The following is a 27,838-nucleotide window of genomic DNA, read 5'->3' as shown; positions in this document are numbered from 1 at the left end:
TTGTTGGGGGCTTCTAGAAACTTATTCTAGCCTCGCTTTCCTAGCAAGTAAGCATCCTAATTACCTGTCACATACGTTAAAATAAAGTCAATACATATAATGTAAAGGTGAGCATACAAGTTTGATAATAGCATATAGAGTTTGAATAGTTTACGCATAACCAGCACGTACACAGAGGAAAACGAAGCATGTTAATTATCGACATGGACCTATCGATCCCAATGACTGCGGGTTGACCGTCCGAGACGGTTCGCAATACATGATTACCACCGTAATCCATGCAAGTAATTGTCTTTAACAACCCCCGTGTGAACGGGTGCTGAGTCCAAACTATAGTACTACGTCGTTAAGGCAGGTAGACAACATTCCACGTGTAAACACAATCAACAAGCATTCATTAAGTCACGTAATACATGCATATTGGTTAGCGTTCAAATAGTTTGAGTAGTGCGATCGATTGTGTTTTGATATAGCAACGTATGTAAGACCCAAAAGTGCTAAAAGCAAAAAGGGATCGAGTATACTCACAGTGATTGATTATGGATTGAAGGGAGCGCTGAGGGTAGGATTAGCCTGAATAGTTCGATAGCACAACAATGAGTAACGTGGGAATGCAGACAAGTGTGAAGGGATCGAGTAGCCTGGTCGATCGAACAGCAGGTTCGATCGAACGGGCGGTTCGGTCGGCTGGTATGTCTGTTTGAACAGTCCTGTTCGATCGGCCGGTAGGCTCGATCAGCTGGACCATTCGAGTGGATTGTTTCTTCCTCTAGTGTGTTTGTGTATGATGGTTTGAACTTTTGAAGTTTTCGTTGTAGTATATGAGAACACTAAAATGTTCTTACCTTTCAGGTCAATCGATCAAACGGTCTGTTCGATCGGCCGGCTTAACCGATCGGTTAGGAACTTCAGATGTGGCTCTCATCAGAATGTCACATCGATCGAACAGCCTGTTCGATCGGCTAGCATTCCATACTACGCATTGTAAAATTGTTTAAGTGTTGAAGCATAGTATCTCATGATCCGAAGAGTAATGTTTACCAATCGAGTAGCATCTTCGATCGAACATCACTTTGTCAATAGTATACTTCATAAGGTTTGAAAAAGTGTGAGTCCAGGTGCTAGCCGATCGGCTGGCCCGGTCGATCGGCTGGTATGTTCGATCGGCTGGGTTGTTCGTTCGAACAGCCTAGCCGTTCGGCCAGCAATTCTGACCTGGTCGGCGTTTCAGCTAACACTTGGCTGTTTGATTATTTGTCATGCTTTTAAGGTAACTTGACGGCGAGTTAAACTGTAGAACGTGGGTTCTTACTTGTTGCACCGGTTCGGACAGGAATCACCCAAGTCCGACCGGTGAACTGTTTGGAACGGTCGTTTGATGTTTAACCCGAAATCGGTGAACCTTGTAGATAGAATCCGAATCTTGAACCTCTTAACTGTTAGAATGATTAGTCAGCCGGTTCGAGCTCCATTTCTATCGGTTTCAAGGTTTCGAGTGTGAAAGGTTGAAGAAAGTTGGAAATCATTCATAAAAATGTTAAGATTCTTACAAATCTTAGTTTGTTTATGCGGAAATCGGTCAGATCTAAGCCATTCATGGTTGAATGAGGCCCAAGTTTGATGTTCTTCAAGAACACCATGATGACATCACCCAAGAACACTTAGATCTTGGTGATTTCACGGTTAAAAATCGAGTTTTGAAAGATAGAAGGGTGTAGAATCATGTAATGATAAAAAACGTACAAGAATTAGAGTGAAAACTTACCGGAGTTGAGAGAAATCCGAGGAAAGGTGGAGAAGAAGGCTGGTTCGGTCAGAGCTTTCCAAAAATAGTAAGGGTGACGATGACAGGGCTATTTACAGGCTCCAAAAGAGGAAAGTGTCAGCCGATCGGCCAGGATCTCCGATCGGATGGGCTGCTCGATCGGCTAGGAACATGCTAGCCGATCGGCTGGCCTATTCGATCAGGATGCCTCCTGTTCGATCCGCGACCCCCGTTGAGTATTTCGCGACGATTTTTGATGTTTTGGCTACGATGGACGATGATACGAATACGATAGAGTTCCTAGTCAAATTACTTTCAGTCCCAACTACTATATCTAACATACAATCTTCTATAAGTCACGTCTCGATGTCGGTTTCGATTGAGTTTGATTGTTTTTCGAGTTTCGATTCGATTTTTGATTGATTCGCTTGAATACCACACAAAAACATAAAGTAAACATGCACAAGTAACACTTAAGGCACACACGCATGTAATCATTATCATACCAGTTTAGCATAGTTCGAGTCTTGAGTTCGATTGATTGATTCGATTAACTTGATTATTGATTGATTAACTTTATCGCATTGTTACTTCCTATGATTCACAGTCGTAATCGGTCGCATTGATTAAACATTCGATCATATCATTTAGACAACACTTACTCCACATAATACAAATAGAACACAAAATCGACTAATTACAGTCAAAGAAGTCAAAGTTGACTTGGACTTTGACTTTGGCATTCGAGAACACGGGGTGTTACAATACCGTTGAAAAATGTTTTGAAATTATCGGATATCCCTCCTGGATGAAGCCAAGAGGGGGACAAGGAAAGAAGGCAATTGCTAGTAGTAGTAATACTGTTAGTGTTGTGAATGATACTAGTGGATCTGGTGTTGCATCCTTAACTGCTGAACAAGTGTCTAGGTTATTGAGTTTGTTATCTGATAGAACTTGTGAGACTGCTAGTCAGAACTGCAATGTGTCAGGTAGTGTGACTAGTTCATTCTGTTCCAATGTGTTCTATAAACCTATTTATAATTTTGCTACTTTGTTTGATAACAAAGGGAATAGTGGGTGGATAGTTGACTCAGGTGCCAACCAACATATGGTTAAAAGTCATGAAATGCTTTCTGATTTTGTTGATGTTTCAAATTTAAATATTAAGGTTAAGCACCCAAATGGAACCGATGCTTTGGTAACTAAAATAGGTAGTTTAAAACTTACACAAGGGGTCATTTTACAAGATGTGTTTGTTGTACCTGGGTATTCTATCAACTTAATTTCTGTGCATAAGCTTGCTAAAGATAATAAACTTTATGTTGGTTTTGATGAGAATACTTGTTATATTCAGGATTTGTTAACAAAGAAAATCCTGGTGACTGGTAGACAGTTAGATGGTCTGTACTTCTGTGGAAATTCCTGTAAATCTGTTAAGGTGTGTAGCAGTAATGTTAATTTGTGTAATTTGTGGCATGCTAGATTAGGACACCCATCTTTTCAAGCTTTGAAACCGTTATCTCGTAAATTGAATGTTAATATAAGTGAAAATGATTTTCCTTGTGAAATATGTCATAAGGCTAAGCAACACAGAGAGCCATTCCCCTTGAGTAATCATAAAACAGAACAACTAGCTGATTTAATTCACTTAGATGTTTGGGGTCCTTATAGGGTGGTTAGTAGAGAAGGTTTTAAATATTTTCTCACTATTGTTGATGATTACACAAGGGCTGTGTGGGTGTGTTTGATGAAGGATAAAACTGAAGTGTTTGATTATTTCCAAACTGTTGCAAACATTATTAAAACACAATTTGGTAAGTTGGTAAAATGTATAAGAAGTGATAATGGACTAGAGTTTGTGAATAACAAAATGAGTTTGTTTTGTAAACTTAATGGTATAATTCATCAAACATTTGTTGCTTATACTCCACAACAGAATGGTGTTGTGGAGAGAAAGCACAGACATCTACTTAATGTTGCTAGAGCTTTACTTTTTCAAAGTAGTTTACCTGTTAGATTTTGGGATGAATGCATTCTAACAGCTGCTTATTTAATTAATAGGACGCCTGCTTCCGTGCTGAATGGTAAAACTCCATATGAGATGTTGTATAAGTTTGAACCCTTTCTAGATCATTTAAGATTGTTCGGGTGTCTTTGTTTTTGTACTGTCTTAAATGAGTCAAATAAGTTAAGTAGTAGGGCTGAGAAATGTGTGTTCATTGGATATTCGAATGAAAAAAAGGGTTATAAAGTTTTTAGTTTGGATAGTAAAACTGTGTTTTTTTCCAGAGACATTAAGTTTTATGAGCATGTATTCCCTTTTAAAGAAAAAGTTGTTTTTTATTCGTTTGATATGAACACACATCATGAAGTCAATACGCTTAATTTCTTTGACTTATATGATAACATTGAGACTTAACAATCAGGAATACCCAATGATGAGGAAAGGGATACATCTACTGATGAATCTTTACCACATCAGTCTCAACAATCCCCAGAGACTCAAGATGTCCCTTCTAGAGGCATGGCTGAGTTTCAGCAGCCTAGGAGTAGAGATGGTGAGTCTGGTAGGGTTGAGGGTGTGAGTGAAGATCATGTAGAAGTGATAAATTCTGAGGGAACAAGTTCTGGTTTAGAGTCTCAACCTGTAAATTGAAGCTCTGAATAGGAATGGGACTTGGGATTTGGTTCATTTACCTAAGGGCAGGAGTCTAGTTGGGTGTAAATGGATATATAAAATTAAATACAAGTCTTCCGGTGAGATTGAGAGGTTTAAAGCTAGGTTAGTTGCAAAAGGGTATAGCCAAAAAAAGGGTGTTGATTTTGATGAAACTTTTGCACCTGTTGTAAAAATGGTTACTGTGAGATGTGTTTTATCACTTGCTGTTCAAAACAATTGGCAACTGTTTCAACTTGACATTAACAATGCGTTTCTATATGGTGATCTACATGAAGATGTTTATATGTCGTTGCCTGAAGGTTATTATTCTAAGGATGAGTCTAGGGTTTGCAAATTAAAGAAATCCCTTTATGGTTTGAAACAGGCTCCTAGAATGTGGAATGAAAAGCTTGTTAAAGTTTTAATTGATTTTGGTTTTAAGCAAAGTATGTGCGATTATTCTATGTTTGTGAAAAATAGTAATAATACTGTTGTGGTTCTCCTTGTTTACGTTGATGATATTGTTTTAACTGGAAATAGTCTAGATGAAATTGCTGAAGTAAAAAAGGCTTTAAAGTCTAATTTTTTAATTAAAGACTTAGGTGAGTTAAAGTATTTTTTGGGTATTGAGGTTATTAAAGATAACAATGGTATTTGTTTGGCACAACGGAAATACTGTATGGAATTATTAAATGAATATGGGATGCTTGGGTGTAAGCCTAGTAATTGTCCTATTGAACAGACTCATGTGATTGCAAATATTTGCAAAGAAAAACATCAATTGCTGTTAAATGTTACTTTCTATCACAAACTTGTTGGTAAGCTAATCTACTTGTCTCATACAAGACCTGATATAGCTTATGGTGTGCATTTTTTAAGTCAATATATGCACAGTCCAACTGTTGGACATTTGGAAATTGCTTATAAGTTATTAAGATATTTGAAAAAATCTCCCGGAAAAGGTATTATGTTTAAAAGGAATATTTCATTTGATATGAAAGCATATGCTGATTCCGATTGGGGAAAGTCTGTTACCAAGTCTAGAAAATCTGTTACTGGATTTTGTGTTTTTTTGGGTAACAATTTAGTTTCCTGGAAAAGTAAAAAAGCAAAGCACTATCTCTAGGTCGTCGGCTGAGGCCGAATATAGAGCTTTGTGTGCTGTTGCTTGCGAGGTTTTGTGGCTTATTAATATCCTAAGTGAACTTAGTGTCAATGTAAACCTTCCTGTGTGTTTATTTTGTGATAGCTCTGCAGCTTGAGCTATTGCTGCTAATCCAGTGTTTCATGATCAAACGAAGCACTTTGAGCTCGACTTGTTCTTCTTGAGAGAAAAGATATCAAAAGGTATTCTGAAACCAGTTGGTATTCAGTCTGAAGATCAAATAGCTGATGTTTTTACGAAAGGTATGTTGGCTGCTCAACATGATTTTTTGTGTGAAAAATTAAACATGCAGGATCGTTTCAGTCATTGATCTGTGGGGGGGTGTTAAAAATTATACATCTCGTTCATATCAATGATTTATATAAAAATTAATGTGTATCTTCATTCTTACACATACATAATATATAATATACAGTTCATATTTTGTCCATATCAGTTTCGTCATTTTCGTTCTAATATGTTTTTTTCTATTCTCTGCATATAACACATTGGGCTGATGACGAGATGGGCTTAAATATTGATCTCAATGAAATGGGCCTTGGCGAACTGAGCTTAACTGATGGCGGGCTTAACTAATGGATGGACTGCTTTGGATTCGCAATATATAAGTGAGAGAAATATCTCTCATCCATAATTCTGCAATCATTGTTCTCTCTCATCAAATTTACTCTCGTTCTTTGAGCTGGTTAGGGTTTTCTCGTGTACCTTAGATTTGTCTTGAATCTGAGTTTAGTTTGAGTGTTTTTCCTGTTAATCAGTGAGTGATTATCGTGTTGATAATCTGATCGAGTTGTTGTGAGGAACATCTGAGTGATTTGTGCTCGTAATCTGTAAGAAACCTTGTTCGAAGGGTTAATAACAAACTGGTTTGGGCGTTTGTGATTTCTTTGGTAGATTGTTGAAGATCTTTGTTTTTGTGACACGACCCAAACAGGTAAAGGGCAAAATTACAACATATACATAGAATATTTACAACACTCATTCCAACTAATATATTTACATGACGATCTATTTTTAACCCACCCAAATCTTCTCGACTTAATCTTCTTTACCACAATTTCTTGCGGACTTTTCCTGATCTGATTGAACACCAACTTGTTCCTACCCAAATGAAACTACAACTAACCGCGGTATAACAAAATACAGAAATAATAAAGAGATTTGAGATGAAACCACTTGAATTTGTACATTTATCGCGGTATCACGATTATGTTTTGGTTTCGACTTACACCCAACTTTTAAATATAAATCTAATTACAAATTTACAATACAAGAAGTTATGGCTACCCTGAAAATGGCTCAGCACAACACCTGACCATGTCTTGTCTAATCGTTGCTCAGCCGTCACAGTGGCCATACTTTTTGAACCAAGCAATTTAGAGTTATTCCCGGGAGGTTCTCATTCAAGACTTTTAGGTCTTGTAGGGTCATTCCTTATCACACTGGCTCTCTCTCTGGACTCCCTTTCTCACTATATGATCCCACTTGGGTTCATAATAATAAAAAAAAAAAAAAAAAAAAAAAAAAAAAAAAACCCTCACGTTAGAGGTTAAAGGTTAAAGGTCTGAATCATTAAGTGTTGAACTAGTAAGAAATCTGAATCATTAAAAACTAGTATAAATATCTGACCAATTCAGATAAAAGGCCTTAACCATTCAGACTCGGTATAATGGTTACCCATTCAGACATCTGCTCGCGAAACAACCAGTCTGGACCATTAATTGCTGAACCAACAAGATGTCTAAAACAATAAGACCTCATTAAGAGCTAAAACAAACAACCCCTAGTTAGACCGTCTAAAAAGTTTTTAGTTGGGCAAAGGAGTATTGTCGGAAAACCATGGCCCGGTCTCGACTGGCCGCACGCGTTCACCAAACAAGATAGGCAATTCCGAGCGAACCAACTCGGACAAGCTAAACCCGTGGTATCGAACCAACTAAAATTTTTTAAGTACCCTGTACTTATGATAACATAATTTATAATTTTCATAATTATGAGAGTTGCTGGGGCATCAATTGTCTGTACCAAATAATAGACTTGACAACCTAAAAAAAGATTAAATTGTACAAAAATCGAATCTCAATTCCTTTACTTTCGTATATACACAAATTGAAATGACAATTTCAATTCTATACCACTTAGCCCCCACAAACACATATATCAGTAACTTTGGGTGCAGATACCATCGGTCATTTACCAAATTAAAATAAAAATTAAAAACAGTAAGACAATTCACATATTATTTTCATTCCCAGTACCTAACAAAAAAGCAATATGGAGTGGACCCCCAAAAAAAACTGCCCTAATCATCATCACCATCGTCATCAAATCATCGTGACCGTTCCATGGACCCCGAAAACTGATCCGACGGTCCAATTTTCTTACTACTTTTCAACCTCAGTAAACCGTACAACTTCTGAATCTCTTTCACAACAGGCACGTTACAGCTACTGTCCGTCCCAAACTCGCTCGATGTTTCCGCCACCGGTGACATGTCATCCGACGTCACTACACCACCGTTATGCTGCAACCGTACACCGGTTTTACCGCAGATCATCGTCGATAACAACCTACTCTCACCGTTGATCTGTAAAGCTGTGATAACCGACTTCAATGCTCGGCCTGGTGAACCGCGGTTTGAGATCATTAACTCACTCATCTCCGCCGGACTCATCGTTGCTCCGGTGTTGAAAATTTCTTCAACTTGTGGAAACAGTTTGTGATCCTTTATTCCTAAACAATTGTTCGCTAATAGTCTGAATGAATTGAAGTTGCACAATGGAAAATATATGTGAACGTCGATTCTGCCAGGGCGTAAGATAGCAGAATCGATGTTATCCTTACTGTTCATCGTGAAAACCATGAGTTTTTCATCTCCGCAGCATGAGTTTAATATTCCGTCCATGAAGTTCAATATACCTGATAAAGTAACTCTAGAATAGTTAGAATTCGATGAGATGAATCGATCGAGATCTTCAACGACGATTATCGATTTGCTTGTGGTTTGTAACAGAAGCATTTTCAGATCTGAATCGTCAACAACTTTTGAAAAATCGATATCGTAAATATCATACGAAAGGTGTTTCGCCATTGCTGCAATGAAGCTTGATTTTCCGGTGCCAGAAGGTCCGTAGAGGAGATAACTCCGTTTCCAGACACGACCTAACCGGTGATAATACTGTTTCGATTTCAGAAACGATTCCAGATCCGATTTCACCTTCTTTTTCAGATCTGAATCGATCGCTATCGTTTCGATTGTTGCCGGATGCGATAACTTAACGGAAGTCCACCGGCCGGTGCTCCGGCGGTCGTCGGATTGCGTCACGGTGTTCATATACAGCTTTAGTTCCTTACATCTCATCTCGATATCTTCTGAACATCTGTAAATATGCTGAATATACGCTTGCAGAATCCTTCTTTTATCCTTCTTCTTCAATTTCAACACAAACGTCTTCTTACAAACGCTTTTGTTATCATCAATTTTCTCGACTCTGTTCGTCCACGAAACCCTAGCACCGAGAAAAGTATCCAGAATCATCTGGTCATCATCCAGGCTAAGAACGACGCCGTTTGGTTTGTTTGAAACGAGGTTCGTGAAATCAGAATCTTCAACCGTTGAAAGAGAATTTAGGTACGTGTAAACCTTTCGATAGAACAGATTCTCCTGGTTGTTTTCGTTGAGTTCTGGAACTTTCAGCGATTGATGAACGTGAATTCGATCTTCAATCCAGTGGCTCCATTTCTTCAACCGGTAAATCAAACTCGTTCGGTATATAATTAACCGTATACATATGAACACACAAAGAACAATCAACACTAGCATGAAAACCCCCATCAAATTGGTTACAATTGTGAGTAAATTATTATCAGAGAACGTTGTTTGTAACGCCGTTAAACATTTGGAACGACGGTAACAGAGCCTGACGGAGAAATCAATAGAGATATACAGGGAGAAAACTGAAATTCAAACTGAAAAATGAAAATGCAAAAATGGAGTAGAAGTAGGAAATAAGAATGGGTGTTGAGAATAAGTCAGTAGCGTTCGCGTAAATTACGAGTAAAATGAGAATAAATAAATGTTGTTAGCAAACTTCCAATTTAAGGGGTGGTTTGGAAATAATAAAATATAAAATATAATATAATGGGTAGAGTTATGAGGTTATAGGCAATGTTCTTAAAACCGGACCGGGCCGGCCGGTCGGACCGGTCCGGCCGGGATCCGGGGCTTCGTCCGGGCCGGTTCAGGCCTTAAAACCGTTCCAACATCAGGCCGGCGGTCGGGCCGGGAGCCGGCGGTCGGACCGGCGGGTCTTCGCTTACATTCCGGCCGGTGGCCGTGGTTTGAATAGAAATTTTGTTGTTCGGTGCATAAAAGTCAGATTTTTATAAGGAAGAAGATGGAGCTCAAACTGAGACAAGAAGAATGACAAGAAAATGGGAATGAAGATGAAATTAGATCTGGATTTACCTTTGGTAGAGCTAAGCAGACGGTAAGAAGAAAGTGATGGACGGAAAGAGGGAATGATGTGTTCACCGGAATTTTGCAAAAAAAGACCAGTGGGCTACTTAAGTTTGATTGTTTCTATGCGTGTAAACTAGGGAAAGAGATGTGATATATTTGGTTTTGTTTAGATTTAAGATTATTAATATTTTTATAAATGATCAGGTCTATCATAGGCCATAGCCTTAGCCAATAGTTTGGAACAGTATAGGTCAGTGACTTTTCTTCATTTCAAATGGTCACTTATTTCAAATATAAAATACAAAAAAATAATGGTACAGTACAAATAAAACAGTTAATTAAGTTTATTTATTTACTTGCGTTTTTATTACATCATATATTTATAAATTATATACTGACATCCGGTTCGTAAATCCGGTTGAACCGGTTCGACCGGTCCGACCAGTGAACCAGTAAGATGACCGGTTCATTGTCCGGTCCGGTTTTAAAAACATAGGTATCATTAGAATAAACAAGTATTATTTTGGGATTCTTTTGTATAATAAAGTTGAGTGATGGTTTTAAAGGTTTTAAAAGTTAACAACGCATTTTTGGTCATGTTATTTTATTAGTAAAGGTTTTTTTTTTTTTTTTCCTCTAGAGAGAATCAAAAGATTACTTGAAAAACCTATGTGCTAAAGGATTGGTAGGTATTTTTCTAGAAGTGTATATAATAAGACCTATAGAAAGTTAAAAACTAGCCCGATCAAGTGATCAACGCTTGTTGGAAATGATGAGCATCTTTATCAATATAAAAGATTAAGATTCTTGAAGCCTGTTTGTGGGATTAAACTTGTGTTTTCCTTAGTTAATAGAAAGATTATATGTTATAAGGTGTTTTTGTTATTAGAGAATGCAAAGCTAATTTTAAATAATACATTGTCAAGTTAGTATTATAAATTGTATGCTTCTACCGAAAGATCAAAGTTGCTTTATTGATATACTATTTATTAGTAAACCAACGTTGTAAACAGTAGAAGAGCATCCTTGTATGCTTTTACCGAAAGATCAAAGTTGTTTTATATAAAATTAGTTTTGCATTAAACATCTCTTAATGTAATTCTTATATCAACTATATGCTTAAATATAATAACATGTTATAAAATGTTTATATAACTAGTTAAATAAAGGTTGATTTAGTCGACCCAATGAGTGGGTATTTTGTCCAGTTATATTAGTTCAATCAAAATAAGTTAAAAAGAGGTTGAAGTTTCAAACATAGCTAGAGACAGGAGGATGGCATTGTATTAAATTTGCCCCAAAGCAGCAAAAGAAAATAATAATAATCAAATTGACCTTGTCATTTGCAAGTGGACTTTGTTCCCAGCTCATTGTAGTCCAGGGATGAAATAATAGTATTTTTCACGTAATCAAATTACCGGAGGCATCACAAAATTAGTTACAAAGAGTACCCGTTTATTTATTTTCTAAAAGAATTTTATGTCTTTTTTTAGTTCAAGTTAATTTTAAATTTTTTACACCAACCACTTTCAGAACATTTATTCAAAATCAATCTACTGAAATTGATTATAGACAAAGAAAGTGAGGATCCATTTGAATCATAGAATATAATTTCTCTTTTTTTTTTCTGAATATTGCATCTCCTTAATCAAATTTATCAACAATACATTTTGCTTGTGTTACGCTACTGTAAACCCCAAATTGAAGAGCCATGTTGTTCTATTCCGCCCAACCTATGTTGTCTTAATCGAGTCTACGCTCGCTTCAGAGTTTGGCTTGGGCGTTACCCTAGAAAACCATACTGCCGAATGCCACTTGACAGACATTGGGCACCACAAGAGCTAAACACTCTCTGGCGTAACACACGGTACCGTGATGAACCGAACCGAAGCAAACCGATATTCATTTTTATGTTTTATGATCAATATATCTCTTTCGGTTGCTAGATTAAGTGATAGTATTATAGCAATACCACAACAGTTCGTACCGATACCAATCGAATGCCCCCTTAACGCCTTGAGAATCGCACCGGTTAATATGTATTTGGCTTTGCATTTGAAGGGGGTCAATGAGATGAGTTGTGACTTTGGATATGTCATATGATTGATGGATCATATAGAAAGTCTATTTACTATTTTCCTAATAGGGCCAGCGTTACATCACTTCAGTTAACTTTGTGGAGTCTCACTCGAATTCTAAGGCTACACGGTATGGGGGTCGGCCCCGGCCCGTCGCGGGTCAGCGACGATCCAAACACCGTGCCGTCCCCTACCGTCCCCGTCCTAATCGTCCAAAACTAGACGTTGGCGACGATGCAATTATGTGGGCCCCCCAACCATTTGACCGTTTGAAATAAAAAAAAAAAAAAAAAATTCTAACGGCTATAATTTAAAAAAACACCCATTTCACTTCCATTTTTATAAATACTCACATCTTTAACCCCTATTTTCACAACTTTTCACCCACTACCACCCCATCTCTCTCACATTTTATAAACCACTCTTCCCTTTTTATAAAAAATCATCATATTTTGTACCATTTTTTACCCGCTACCACCCCATCTCTCGCTAAAAAATTATCATGGCTTCACCCGTTTCTTCCATTTCTTCAATTTCTTCTATGTCTTCATCGTCTTCGTCCGAGTGGTATTCATCATCTTCGGAAGAGGATGTTATTATGCACAACATGATTATGAACGCGGCTCAGGTGTTCATGGCGGCCGCTGAAGGGTCGTCCCAACCGCTAACCAGACGAGCAAAATATAACCGAGACCAAGAAGGTATTTTATTTTTTTTTTCCTTATGTTTTATATAGATTTTAAAATGTATGTTTTAATTAATTTCATTTATGTTTTGTTCTAAATTTATAGCCGGCCACGATAAACTAGTAGCCGATTATTTTGCCGACGAACCCGTGTACCCAGCCGAGATTTTTCGACGTCGTTTCCGCATGAGTCGTCGACTGTTCTTACGTATTGCAGGCGACATGGCCCAGTCTGATCCGTTTTTTACATTGCGAAACGATGCTAGGGGTCAAAGGGGTTTCAGCAATTTACAAAAATGTACGTCGGCGAGGTTACTACTTAGCCGATGGGATATACCCAACGTACTCGACAATCGTTAAAACTATCCCGCACCCGACCGACGACAAAAGGAAAAAGTTTGCAAAGTTTCAAGAGGGCGCAAGAAAAGATATTGAACGGGCTTTTGGTGTTCTACAAAAAAAATGGCACATCATTTCTATTCCAGCACGTTCGCAAACACCAAGGAGGTTACGACACATTATGTACGCTTGTATCATCCTTCATAACATGATCATTGAAGACGAAGGTAGAGCGATATGCGATTACGACGAAAACGCGTCTGCTGGAAATTCTGTTCCAGTTAGTGAGGAACAACAAGATTTGAACACCTTCGCTCTACGTAACGATTACGACGAAAATGCGTCTGCTGGAAATTAAGTTTTTTTTTTTTACTTTAGGTTTTTCATTTTATGTTTTTTTTAGTTTATTTTTTTAAGTTTAATTTTTTTTTTAAGTTTATGTAATGTTTTTTAATATTAATGAAAAGAGTAAATTGCCATTTTAGTCCTTGAGTTTTGTTTAAATTTGCCATTTTAGTCCAAATAGTTTTTTTTTTTTGCCTCTCTGTCCCTGACTTTTCTCTTTTGTTGCCATTTTGATCACATACACTAACTCCATCCAAAAACTCCATCTTTAGCCAGGGGTATTTTGGGGATTTTCATTTTAAATGTTTTCAATTGCCATTTTGATCCAATTCCAAAAAATCAAAAAAATTCCAAAAAATCAAAAAAATCCCAAAAAATTCTAAAAAATCATACAAATTCTAAAAAATTCTAAAAAATCCAAAAAATCCGTTTCGGCGCCAACCGTTTCGAACCCGAACCGTTTCGAGCAAAACGGTACGGATCAAAACGGTTCAGCTCGAAACGGTTCGGTTCGAAACGGTACGGGTCGAAACGGTTCGCATCGAAACGGTTCGGTTCGAAACGGTTCCGTTCGGTTCGAAACGGTTCCGTTCGGTTCGAAACGGTTCAGCTCGAAACGGTTCGGCTCGAAACGGTTCAGCTCGAAACGGTACGGGTCGAAACAGTTCGCGTCGAAACGGTTCAGCTCGAAATGGTTCAGCTCGAAACGATTCAGCTCGAAACGGTACGGGTCGAAACGGTTCACGTCGAAACGGTTCGGGTCGAAACAGTACGGGTCGAAACGGTTGGCGTCGAAACGGCTCAGCTCGAAACGGTTCGGGTCGAAACGGTACGAGTCGAAACGGTTCGCGTCGAAACGGTTCATCTCGAAACGGTTTGGGTTCGAAACGGTTCGCGCCGAAACGGATTTTTTGGATTTTTTAGAATTTTTTAGAATTTGTATGATTTTTTAGAATTTTTATTATTTTTAGAATTTTTTTTATTTTTTGGAATTTTTTTGATTTTTTGAAATTGGATCAAAATGGCAATTTAAAACATTTAAAATGAAAATCCCCAAAATACCCCTGGTTAAAGATGGAGTTTTTGGATGGAGTTAGTGTATGTGATCAAAATGGCAACAAAAGGGAAAAGTCAGGGACCCAGAGGCAAAAAAAAAACTATTTGGACTAAAATGGCAAATTTGGACAAAACTCAAGGACTAAAATGGCAATTTACTCTAATGAAAATATTTTATTACTTTATTTGTTAAATGTTTAAAAAAAGTTGAAGATTAAAAAAAGTAAAAAAAAAAATATAAAAGTGGTGGAAGATGATGACTAGGACCATCCTCCCATGCGCCCTAGTTTTGAAGGATGATCCATCCTTGGGAGGACTATGATGTGTCGCCTACGTGGCGGATCATCCTCCAAGGATGGTCCATCACCATACCATGTAGTCTAACACAACCGATTATAACAAACATACCCTACAAAAGCTACCATTCATTTTTTGGATTTTAACTGAAGTTATTTCATTTTTATTTACTTTTACAAATCAGTCAGTCACTTCAGTCTATCCTCCATTCAATTCAATTTTATTTTCCACTCATATCATATCAATTGGATCAAATTTTTTAAATAATAATTTCAAAGGTTCACTCGATTTTTTTTTTTTTTGGTAAAAGAAAGCTTTTAAAAAAAATTATATGATACTTATAAAGATTAAAATCAATTATTGTCAAAAATATTAAATGATTTCAAATACTTTTAAGAATGGTTTTTTTTCCAATACAGTTTTGTAAGGTTTTTTTTTTTTTTGTGAAAGTTTGAAAAATACTATGTAAAAGTGCTTTTGTTAATTTTTTTAAACATGATATTAGTTTTACTAATTGTTAAAAAGTAAACAAAATATAAATATAATAACTAGTTTTATTAAATAAATAAAAGATAAATTGGTTTTTAATAATTTAAATCATGACCTATTAACCGATTGTTCAGTGACATTTCTTATTTTTACTTTCTTTGCCAAGAGACAATTCCACTTTTAACATAACCTTGGCTAGGGGTCTATGATTGCCCATGGACTAATTTTTTCATAGTTTAATTTGAGTGATTTACGTTTCTTGTTTTCCAAAATATTGGTTTAGTTAGTATATAAAGACGGTTAGGGTTGTTGAATTGTGTGTGCTTTGGTTTTTTAATAGAAACTAGTTTTTTTGGACGTCGCGCGTTGTGGCGAAACCGAGTAAATGATAAGGTAAAACAAACGTGATTTGAAAATAAAGCATGTTGTTTAAAAGTCAAACCATTAGAACGGTTTAGCTTATCATCATACTGTTTTATAATACCAAATAAATACGTTATTTTGAGTACAACTTCGTTTTTAACAAAACTTATAATGGAATGTCGAGATAAAAAATAAGCACAACTACATACTAATTTTTTTAGAAAAAAGTTATAAACGTAAATTATTAAAAAAGTATCAAATTAATTGATAAATTAATATTTGTTCTAAAAAAGAAAATAAAGAATTATTAAAAAATGGTAAAGAAAATATATGATTTTAAAAAAAGGAAGAAAAAAAAAAGATAAAAAAATGAAGAACAACCACGTACTTAAGTTTTTAGAAAAAAAAATTATAAACGTAAATTATTAAGGAAGTATCAAATTAATTGATACATTAATATATGTTCTAGAAAAAGAATTATTAAAAAAAATGGTAAAGAAAATATATGATTTTAAACAAAGGAAGAAAATAAAAATATGTTATTAAAAGTAAATATAACAATAAATTATTATAATATATTAAATAAAAACAATAACAAGAAGCTATATATTATTATAAAAATAAAGTTACTATTTATCATAGTTCTTCAACAATATATATATAATATAATATATATCTATAATATATATATAATAGTTGATCATATTTGAACTAAAATTCTTCACTTGTAAGTGGAATCTAAGGTTTGGTTTTTTTTTTTCTAGTTTTTGCTTTCTAATATTTTGATTAAGAACTCGATCAAGCTTTCGAATTTCAAACTTTTAATTCCTTTGATTCGAAATCCTTTGCTTTAACCGGTGTGTTCCTAATTGCCATTTAATTTCGCCTCTGCGTGCATCATGTTAGAAATTACTTCTCTCATAATATAGACCGGTAAAGAAGAGAAATTGAATTTGAATGAAAAGATGATCCCCATGAGGCCAATGTGTTCCACAAATGAAAGAGAACCATTTTCGCATTGTATTTTGTGTTAAACAGTGTATTTGCATTTGGACATTTCATTTCGTCAGGGATGTTGTAGACTATCAAAATTCTCCTGTATTTTCTCCTTTATCATGTATATCTGTAAGTTTCACATTCGAGATTCAATACAATTGATTTCACCTTCATCGTCTCTAATAATCTATCTTGTTATCTCCGGTAGGTTTTGAATTATTTAGTTTCCTGTTTGAACTAAATTCTCCACATGTAAGTGGGATCTAAGGTTTGAAAATTTTCTATCTTTTGCTTTCTAATATTCCGATTAAGAACTTGATCAAGCTTTCGACTTTCAAAGCTTTTGATTCGAAATCCTTTGCTTTAATCGATGTGTCCATGGTTACCATTTTATTTCGCCTCCGCATGCATCACGTTGAAAATTACTTCTCCCGTAATGAAGACGAGTAAAGGAAAAACTAAATTTGAATGAAAAGATGATCCTAATAGAGCCAACACATTCCACAAATGAAAAAGAACTATTTCTGTATTGCATTTGTGTTAATAGTATGCAAATTCTAGTTCAATTCCAAGTCTATGCTAGGAACACATTCATTTAGTATTTTGTAAATCACGACTATAAGGTCAAGCTTATTCCCGTGCAGTCTAAACCTAACAGAAATGACACAGTGGGAATCCAGCTAACCCATCACCTCCTAGTCTCAAGATTAGGTAGAACTCTGACTTTTATCAACTAACCAACCCCTTCCCTGGGATTACCTCCCGGTCTTGCCTACTAAAACCAATCACACAAGGGAACAACCCAAGAATGAACGAAACTAACCTAGATGATTTGCAGCTCAACTAGACCAATCCAATCATATAGAACAAACAAGAAAACTAAACAAAATCAGAACACAAAGGCATTAATAATCGATAAAGAACATGTTTTGGCAATAGCTGTCACGCCATACAATAAATTAAACCCGTGGCGGAGCTTGAATAGAAATTTGGTGGGGGGCAGACTCCAAAAATTCAAATTGATGGGGACCGTACTCTTAAAAATCCAATAATTTACACTAGAAATAACAAATTTTTGGTAAAATTACAAGAAAAATCGGCGGGGCGTCGGGGCACCCCCGGGCCTCCATTATCCTGCGCCCATTAGTCTAAGGGTGCACGGGGCACATGCGGTGACCCCATGCGGTGAGTGTACTCCCCGAGCGGGAACACCGCCGCCATCAATGCGGGGAGGGGAAGCGGGGTGGGGGATCGGTGAGAGGTTACCGCATGAGAGAGAGGAGAGAGATAGAGGGGGTGATTGGTTGTTAATGTGGGTCCACTCTTTTTCCACCAATCATATTTTTTTCTTCTTTTTTTATAAAAAATAATTGTGTGAGTGGAGTGATGCCAACGTTTGAGTGCAAAATGGGGACTTAAGAGGGGAGTTGACGTGGCACGTGCTGATTGGGTGTGTGTAAGAGAGGGGACTCCCCTAAGAGAGGAGTGCCCCTCTCACCCTAATAGTTTAGATACTCATTGATGTCTAAAAACATGTCAAACCTAGAAAAACTCAAAAACATCACGAAAACAATCTTAGAAATCGAATGCAAAACATTTAAGAACAATAAACCAATCATAGACAAACCGATTAACGCTCTGATCTTCAATCCTAGGCTTCCAAATCTTGATTTCTACTCCAAATCATCAGTCTCCATCGAAAATAATTGTTTCTGATCCAATTTCCCAAAGAATAGCCGTCAAAACGACGTAAATAGGTAAAATTAGGGTTTTTGGCTCAACAAGGTCGTAACTGACCATTACGGATGCGTAATGGGCCGTCATGGGCTCTTGGAAGGGTGGTAGATTAATTTAACTTTATGCACTAGTAATGGACCCTTACCAGTCCGTTACGGGTCATAATGACAAAATTTATTATAGTTTTCTTCCAAATTTGTTTCTTCGATCTAGTTCTACTTTTCCACGGCGTTTTCTCTCATTTTCAACCGCTTAACCTGAGAGTTGATAAGATAGTCACATAAATACTAAATCTCAAGGAATCATACAAGAACTCATATAAATTATTGGGAATCATGTATGAAATTCGTCTATTTTTGTTTATTATGTTCGTTTAGGTTTATGAAATGTTCATTTAGGTTTTAAACAAATGAATATAAACGAAAATCAACATGTTCATTTTCTTAACGAACAAACATTAACAAAAGAAGTTGCTCAATTAATAGTCTGTGTTTATACTCTGTAAAATTTAGTGAATGAACATGAACATTCCCTTGTTCATGTTCGTTCGATCCGTTTACATGAATTTGCCCCCAACTGTAAGTTGTAATTCTTTATGATAAACAACATTTTGATTGGGATAAAAAACTAGTCATTTATTCATTAGAAGCAGACCTAACTTCCTTTCCGTTCGAGTAAAATTCCTTTTGACAATGAAAGTTAAAAGACAGGAATGTCACCGATTACATTATAAGTATGGATTATTATCGGTCAATGAATCATAATTTACATTATTAAAATCAAAGTTGCCTAAATAAAAAAGATATTTTAATAAAACAACAAATAAATTTAAATTACACAAATACTTTTTTTTTAACATCAAATGTTACATCTAAAGAGCATATAATTTTTTTTTCAAAAGGTTAACTTTAGACCATCTAATATCCTAATCTTGCATTTGTAAGAATTTGAACACACATCATTGTTGTGAGGACAAACACTATACCACTAGACAAATAGGTTACAGATATTTTAAATACAAGAAAATAAAATTATATACAAAATCTATTATTATTGGTAGTAGTATTAATTCATGATTAATAAAAAACAATAAGATATTTTTTTAAAAGTTCAATAAAAGATTCTTTTAACATTTGAATCCACAGTTTGAGTGAATAAGGATTAATTAGTAAGTGAGGGTAAGTGGATATAGAATTATGCTTTATAAAACGTTAAGTACCTCACTAAATACCTTTTTTTGAATGATTATGTGTCGATTGTTTATAAACTAGTGTTTGCCCCGCGCCCGCGTTGCGGGGCATAAAGCCGATTTTTTTCTCTCTTGTATATTTTTGTTACTTGCACATACTATTCATAACCCGATCTTAAAAAAAAAAACATCGAGTCAACCATTATCAAATTTTTGTTAATAAAAGATGGAAAAACTAAATTTTAAATTGGGGGAAAATTATAATTTTCAGGACAAATGAGCGTGTATCAGGCAGCCGCCTTACACGAATAATAATTACACAACCAATTAAAACAAAATACTACCACAGTTTAAAAAAAAAACTAAAACAATGAGATGACATGATTGTAATTTTATACTGGGGGCAAAATTGTAATTTAACCAGGAAAACAAACAAAAACTTTAGAGAAAAGGTAAATTTAAGTTGAGGGAAAAATCGTAACTTGGCTGGGAGAAAGAAACTAATGACAAAACTGTAAATTTAAACGGGGCAAAATCGTAATTTCAACCAAGAGCGAAATTGGAGTTTTTAGCTTGGAGCAAAAACGTAAATTTATTTTTAAGCAGGGGTAAAAACAAAATATTGAACTGATGGTAAAATCGTAATTTTAAAACGGGATAAAATCGTAAATTTATTGGGCCAATAGAAGAGTGCCAAACAGATGGCTGACACTATATCCTTTGCCATGTAAGCCACTAATTTAAAAACGCAAAAAGAAAAAAAAAACAAAAAAAATATGAGGAAAAGGGCAACCGCCTTTTTCCACCACTCTCATTCAACAACTATTGGCCTAATTTTTCCCCTAGCTAAAATTACGTTTTCGCCCCAACTCAAAATAAAATTATAATTTTGCCCTTAGCTCAAAATTACGCTTTTGTCCTCGATTCAAAAACTGATTTTTAATTTTGTTCACAGTTTAAAATTACGGTTTCGCCCTCCGTTTAAAATTACGTTTTTGCCCCCAGTTAAAAATAAAATGTTGTTTTTCCCTCCAGCTCAAAATTACGATTCTACCCTTAGCTCAAAATTACGTTTTTGCCTCCGGTTCAAAATAAAATTATGTTTTGAAGGGGGGTAAAAGCGTATTTTTAGACGGAGGGCGAAACCGTAAATTTAAACTGGGAATAGAATTAGAAATGGGTTTTTGATTTGAGGGCAAAAGCGTAAATTTTGAGCTTCAAATATTTTTTAGTTTAATAACATTTGTACATTTATTTGGGTTAGTTATACATGCTACTTATAACACGATATAAAAAAAGATGCACTGAGTTAACCAAATAAAGAAAAACACTATCATAGTTATGATAAAAAAAATAAGTAAAACGATGGAAATCGTATAATGCTAGGCGGCTGTTTGGCACGAATTAAAACTAAATTGAGTAAACAAAATAAAATAAAACACTACCATAATTTTGCCCAAAAAAACTATGGGCAACATTGCAATTTTTAGCTTGGGTAAAATCGTCATTTTAAAATGGAGGTAAAATAATATTTTGAATTGATGGGAAAACCATTTTTTTTATTTTGAATTGGGGGCAAAATCGTTATGTTTTTACTGAGGTCAAAATCATAATTTTTAGCTGGGGGCAAAACAAAAATTTTATTTTGAACTAGTGGGAAAATTATAATTTTAAACTGAGAACCAAATTGTAATTTGGCATGATTGTAGCAGTGGGCAAAGGTATAATTTTTTAAGGAAGGGAAAATCGTAAATTTAGGTTGGGGACAAAGCATTAATATAACTTCTAACTGAGGGCAATATCATAATTTTAAACAGGGGATAAAATCGTAATTTGGCAGGGGGCAAGATCGTTATTTTAAACAGAGGATAAAATCGTAATTTGACAGTACCTATAAATAACTATTGAAAAAAAAAAGAGGGGGAAGGTGGCCGCCACAAATGGCCAACCAACATAAAGAAGTGTTACCGGCTGACGTAAGAAACTTATATTTGTATGTGTTGAAAATTAAAAGCGAACGTATAACTGATGTTTTGATTTTTAGTTTGCATGCACGTTTGATTTTAGTTAAGAACAATTTGATTAATTCGGTTATTAGAAAAGATGGTTCGGTTAATCTGGTTAACCACGAGCTAACCTCCAGACTTGGATATGGGTAGGTTCAAGCCAACTTTAAAATGAATCCAAGGACTTGGATATGGGTAGGTTCAAGCCAACTTTAAAATGAATCCAATTATATTTGAAGTCAAATAAAATTTATCGATGTTATTTGTAAAAGAAATGTAAAATTATTGAAGTCAAATAAAAAATTATCGATATTATGTATAAAAAATGTAGAATTATTGGAAAATAAAAACTGTTATAGAAATCATATTTGAACCATTTGTTCAATTATCTTGGATAACTTATTTGCGGTTCTTATTTGATTATTTGGTTTTATCCTCACCCCTATTGTTTTTTAATTAAAAATGGTGGTGGATGCAACGTGTGTAACAAGTTATATTGTACGTGATTTGTTTTAGAAAGAAAACATTTTTGTGGCAAGCCTCAAAGACCAAGATTTTTTTTTTAATTTCCGTTTGCGTTTACGTTTGTTTTGTACTAAAATTGACGTAAGACATATTTTGTAAGTTAAAATGAAAGTGACAAGTGGTAGACAACAATGTGGTCGTGATAAAATGAAAGATGACATGATTCTTTTGAGAAAAAGAATCATGAGAACGTTATAGATTAATTATACAATCATATAAACAAGTTTAAAATTGATAGTTAGTTATCCCAAAAAACCACCATTGCCAATTGTTCCATGTCTTCGTTGATATGTGTATGCTACTTAGTAGCGCTGTAACTGAACCAATCGAGCACGAACAAGAACAAGGTCTTGTTCGTGTTCGTTTATTAAGGAATGAGCATGTACATGAACGGTTCATGAACGCTTAGCGAATGAGATTTTTTTTTCATGTTCGTTCATCGAGGAAATGAGCATGTACATGAACTCTTAATGAACACTTACCGAACACAAACAAATGTTCATGAACATAATGAACACAAACGAACGTTAAATATTGATTTAAAAATACAATATGTATTTTTCATTAGACTATTTACGAAGAATCCAACAAAAATAAAAAGATACTTAACTTAGGGGGTGTTTGGGGTTGAGTTTTGAAAATAGATTATGCGTTTTGAATAATCAGAATCAGATAATTAGCTGTAACAAAACGTGCTGCAGAAAGATAGTGTTTGGATTTGATTATGTTGTTTGATATCACAATAATCAGATAATCAACATTGTTTGGATTTGATTATGTTGTTTGTTATCACAATAATCAGATAATCAACTATTTGAGTGTTTGGCAACTATATATATTTTAAAAAAATAAATAAGTGAAAACGTAAAAAATCAGTTTTTGGATTATCACGTTTTCCTGCAGCAAGGGGTGACCTACTTATGGATTATCACGTTTTGAACTCTACAAAACGTAATAAATCACTTTTTATTAATTTTTTACCAAACACTCAAAATAGATTTTTTGCGATTTCAAAACACAATAATCAAATAATCAGGTTGAAAACGCAATCCCAAACACCCCCTTAATCAACTTAAAACTTAAGAAGTTTGTCAAGATTTAACACAAACTGAAATTAAAATGATCAAATGAGGGATGTTGGTGGAGACTGATAATATAACTGTAGTTTTAAATTTTAAAAACTAAAACCAATAAAATAAAACTATAACATAAAAAATCTTTAAATGAATGAACATAAAGGAACGGACATAAATGAACACACTACTGAACGTTCACGAACGTAAACGAACGAACGAAGCCTCTGTTCATATTCGTTTGTTTAACTTATCAAACAAAATTTCTTGATTGTGTTTGTTCATTTATTAAATGAGCGCACGTAAACAAACTTCCCGCCTACGGTTCATGAACTGTTCGTTGAACGTTCTGTTCGTTTACAATTCCACTAATTAGGTTTTGAGAAAGGGGGAAACGATTCAAAGGGGATTGGGTATTTTAATAAAGGGTAGACATTTTAAACATAGAATGACTATAATACCCTCACGTGATCAGCACGTGATGTGATTTAACAAGAAAACTTAACTGGGTTTGTTGGAAAGGGCATCATCTGTTATCATCTGCAAACGTAAAGGACATCTATTGTAATTTTTATAGTTAAAGAACATCGCCTAATAAAACGTTGAAACATAAAGGACGAAAACAACACTTTTTTCAATTTATAAATGTAATTTAGTTATGTCTTAGATTAAATTTGGCTTATCAGACAGACTGACAAGCAAAAATAAGCAAGCTAACTTTGGTTTGTGACCAATGATCTCTTGGCCTAGTAGTCAAGAGAGGGGTGAGAAGCTTTGCTTCTCTTTAAAGTCCTAGGTTCAAATCTAGGAAATGAATTTTAATACTTACATACTAACTACTAATCCGGTTAGCGACATTCTAACCGTACCCCATTAAAAAAAACTTTGGCTTGTGGGCTACAAACTATGACAACTCGACTTGTCAACTACTAATCCGGTTAGCGACATTCTAACCGTACCCCATTAAAAAAAACTTTGGCTTGTGGGCTACAAACTATGACAACTCGACTTGTCTTCTTTATAAATGCACGGATTTTGAAAAAAAGTCATAAACCATAGTATTTTAAACAACCCTACTCATAGTATGCAAATTGAATCGACGAGGTGACCGGTCCATGGTGGATAAGTTCCACTTTTCCAAATGGTAAAGAACAAATTATATAATACTACAAAAAGTAACTTAAAACATGATACTTTGGATCATACCCTTTCAAAAGGTTACAACTCTTCAAATTATTTTTAAAATGTATAACACCCCTTCGAAAAGTCACATCCCTTCAAAAAGTCACAATACTTCAAACTAATTTTAAATATATTACACCCCTTATCAAAAGTCACAATCCTTTATATATTATATGTACATACAAAAAAAACATAATCTCCTATGAAATGAGGGGCTAGGTATATTGTACCACGCCTTCGTTTAAAAGTCCCGTCGGTTAATTTTCATATCCTTATTGTTATAAAATATAAAAATAAGGAAAAATTGCATATTTCCCCTTAAAAACACTTTCAATTGCATATTTACCTAAGTCCAATTTAAAATTGCATATTTCCCCATCTCTGCTGAAATGACTAAGTTACCCTTTTAAAAATTGAAAAAGAAAATTCTATTCTAATCAGATTCATACGGAAATAAACGGTCGGCGATTACGTTGGCAGCAATTCCGTCTCTCTCAGGCAATTCGATCACCGGCGATAACATCTTTCTCAGGCGATTTCCTCTCTCTCAGACGATTCCGTTCTCGGCGTCGGTGATTCAGACAGCCGGGACTCAGAAGGACGACGATTCTTCCTTAGTCACGATTCCACTGCCAAACCATTTTTAGGTGCGATTTCCTTTCCTGTTGAGATTCGACTTTGATACTTGTTTCATTATCATGGTCTATTGTTTCATTATCATGGTCTAATTCAAGGTTCGGTATCATCAACGACTAAAGCCAATTTCGTAAGTTGTTGCAGAGAGCAGAGCATGATAAAGTCAAAGTCCACTCACTTCATATGACCATATATTTAGTAAATATATTGTTGTAAATGTTTTGCTTAATAATCTTCATTTGATTAGATCTTTTTTATATATATTGTGTAATCGTTCCAAATCAATACAGTCGCATAGATACATAACAGATACATTATCATGGTATGCTCTGCAAAGCTTGTTAGTTTGTGTGTTTTTAAAATGGGTAAATATGTAAGTTTAGTAAAGTTATGGGTAAAATGGACATTATATAATTTATTTTAAATAAAATATATTAAAATGGGTAAATTCGCAATTTTAATAGTTTGTGAAGGGGATATATGCAATTTTAATTGTTAATTGGGTAAATATGCAATTAAGAAGATTTCTAAGGGGAGATATGCAATTCACCCTAAAAATAAAATGAAGTATTACAACGGTTCATTAAAAGCATCCCACAAACTATATGTGATTAAACATGTGAAGCAATATCAATTAAAAGGGACATGTGCGTTTATCAAAGAGATGTTTAAAAGAATTCAATTTAATGATCCAGTTATTTACTATATTTGATGATTATTATTATTATTTGAAAGACTGGATTAAGTTTTGAATTGGATCCATATATAAAAATCCTAAAGAGAAGTGAAAAAAAAAATCCAACAGCAAAAAAGTCCCAGAAATTACCGGTTTAATTATCATGTTATTGCAGACCAACGTAATGGTACAAAGCAATCTTCTTTCATATTATTATGTCCCTTTTTTGCTTCATCTCTTTCAAGGTATCTATCGTCCTTTTCTCTATATTTTGTGCTTTATTAAACGTGTTTTTGTTTGTTTTTTTTTTAATTCGATCTATTTAAATGTGAAATTGTGTGATTGAATCTGTACCTAACCATATAATGACATAATAACAAAGAGGCGGTGGTTACAAATCACTGGATACGAAGAGGCGGTGGTTACGACTCATCGGAGACGAAGGACTGCAACACGACTCGCCAGAGATGAAGAGTTGACGGTTATGAATCGCTGGAATTGTTCTTGATTAAATGTGTTTTTACTTGATTTTTGTTTAATTTGATCTACTTGATCTATTCTGGTTTAGAATTTTTAGATGCATAATTGATTCATATAATCCTATGAGTATTTGTTTCTGGCCATTTGTAGTTTTCTACGAGTTGTTAGTTTTTATTTATTCATTAATTTAGATGTGAAATAGTGTGATTGATTTCTTCATCTATAGTTGTATGATGAAGATAACAACATAGTTGTAGGTTTATATAAGTTGTTATTGGATCGTTTGATTATTAAAGGAAAACTTCCTCCTTCGTTCACAACCTTCACAAACTAGATTGATGCAGTTTTTTTTTTAATCGAAAGTCAAAGGAATAAATTCATAGTGCTAGAGTTGCGCCGTTTATGTGTGTTAGTATAGATTGCCAAATCATTTCGTCGATTCTCAAGTTTACCGTTTTTTTCATATGAATCTGCATATACAGAGTGGCGTTGCCCCGTGGTTTTAAACAAAAATACAAAGTGGCCCTCAACCGAATCCATGTGACTACGCCACTGCGGACCAGAAAGGAAATTGCCAGCGTGAACCAGAAATGGCCGTAGGTAAATGAGATCTTGCCGGCGACGAACCAATAACGATCGAAAGACGAACCCAGGTCAGAGTATGAACTGGGATTTCATTATTTTTGTGTCAATCGGAATCCATGACCACCGGTGTTGATTTGGTTTTGGGGTTTCTACTGAGGAGAGAGAAAGAAAGGGTTAGGGTGGACGGGGTGTAAGCGGTAAGTGGGTGCGGTGATGTTAGTCCCCGATCGGGAACACCGCCGCCATCAATGCGGTGACCCGAATCGGTGGGTGAAATAGGCATGGATTCACCGCGTGATTATGCACGAGAAACAAGGAACGGTCGAGTTGCAACGGTCCAATTTAAAAAAAAAATTCACTTTTTTTAAACATATATATATATAACCATCTCATTCTCTCCATTTTTTTATACTCAAACCATCTCATTCTCTCTATTTTTTTTAAACTCTCCAACCACACCCACTTCACTTTTTATTTTTTATACTCTCAAACCACACCCCCTTTACACCGAGCAATGGAGAACCAACCCCGCGAGGCCAAGAAAAAAACTAAGGGACGGGTCTCGAAACCGTCTCGAGATGGTTCGAGCGGTGCAAATGCTCAACCACAACCCCCTTTCGGATACACTTCACAACCTCCGTTTTTTTCCAACAACCTACACACCCCTCGTTTTACAACACCCAACAACCCAATTTCGGCTATTTTCAAAATTTGTTATCAATGGACGCTCCTCCTCAATCCCCCGCCTTCGACCCGTATGCTTATCGTTCTCCACAAGTTCCATCTACACGAGGAAATGTCGAACGTCCTCCACCTATTTACGACGACGAGGACGATGAGGTCGTGCCCGAAACTCAAAATTTGGGCGACGACGACGAGGAAGATGAATATAATGTGGATGAAGACGCGGGCAACGAAGAAGATGACGCTCGGGATAAAAAGGGGAAAACGGTGAGCGAAAAATGGACAAAGGACCAAGAAGAGGCGTTGGCGAAGGCGTGGGTACATTGTTCTACCAACAAAAAAAAGGGCAATCAACAAAGCCGCGAG

At 35.3% G+C, this 27,838-nt stretch overlaps 2 protein-coding genes and 1 long non-coding RNA gene across 3 annotated transcripts; 2 read left to right on the top strand and 1 right to left on the bottom strand.

Annotated features, from left to right (window-relative positions):
• Nucleotides 1-7,645: 7,645 nt before the first annotated feature.
• Nucleotides 7,646-10,229, bottom strand: LOC110864878 (AAA-ATPase At2g46620-like). Its single transcript, XM_022114031.2, has one exon. The coding sequence runs from the start codon at nt 9,422-9,424 to the stop codon at nt 7,919-7,921; it is 1,506 nt and encodes a 501-aa protein (XP_021969723.1). The 5' UTR covers nt 9,425-10,229; the 3' UTR covers nt 7,646-7,918.
• A 2,402-nt stretch (nt 10,230-12,631) lies between these two features.
• On the top strand, nt 12,632-13,174 carry LOC118479501. Its single transcript, XM_035974051.1, has 2 exons — nt 12,632-12,830; nt 12,921-13,174. Exons 1-2 carry the CDS (start codon nt 12,632-12,634, stop codon nt 13,172-13,174), a joined length of 453 nt encoding a protein of 150 aa, XP_035829944.1.
• Nucleotides 13,175-24,780: 11,606 nt separating this feature from the next.
• Nucleotides 24,781-25,355, top strand: LOC118479708. Its single transcript, XR_004860180.1, has 2 exons — nt 24,781-25,058; nt 25,192-25,355. It is a non-coding gene; the product is annotated as an uncharacterized LOC118479708 (long non-coding RNA).
• The last annotated feature ends 2,483 nt before the right edge of the window (nt 25,356-27,838 follow it).

Source organism: Helianthus annuus, chromosome 6 (assembly GCF_002127325.2).
Source record: "Helianthus annuus cultivar XRQ/B chromosome 6, HanXRQr2.0-SUNRISE, whole genome shotgun sequence".
In the NCBI taxonomy this organism is placed as follows: Eukaryota; Viridiplantae; Streptophyta; class Magnoliopsida; order Asterales; family Asteraceae; genus Helianthus; species Helianthus annuus.
The sequence above is the reverse complement of the archived record's forward strand: the minus strand, read 5'-3'. Positions and strand labels throughout refer to the sequence as shown.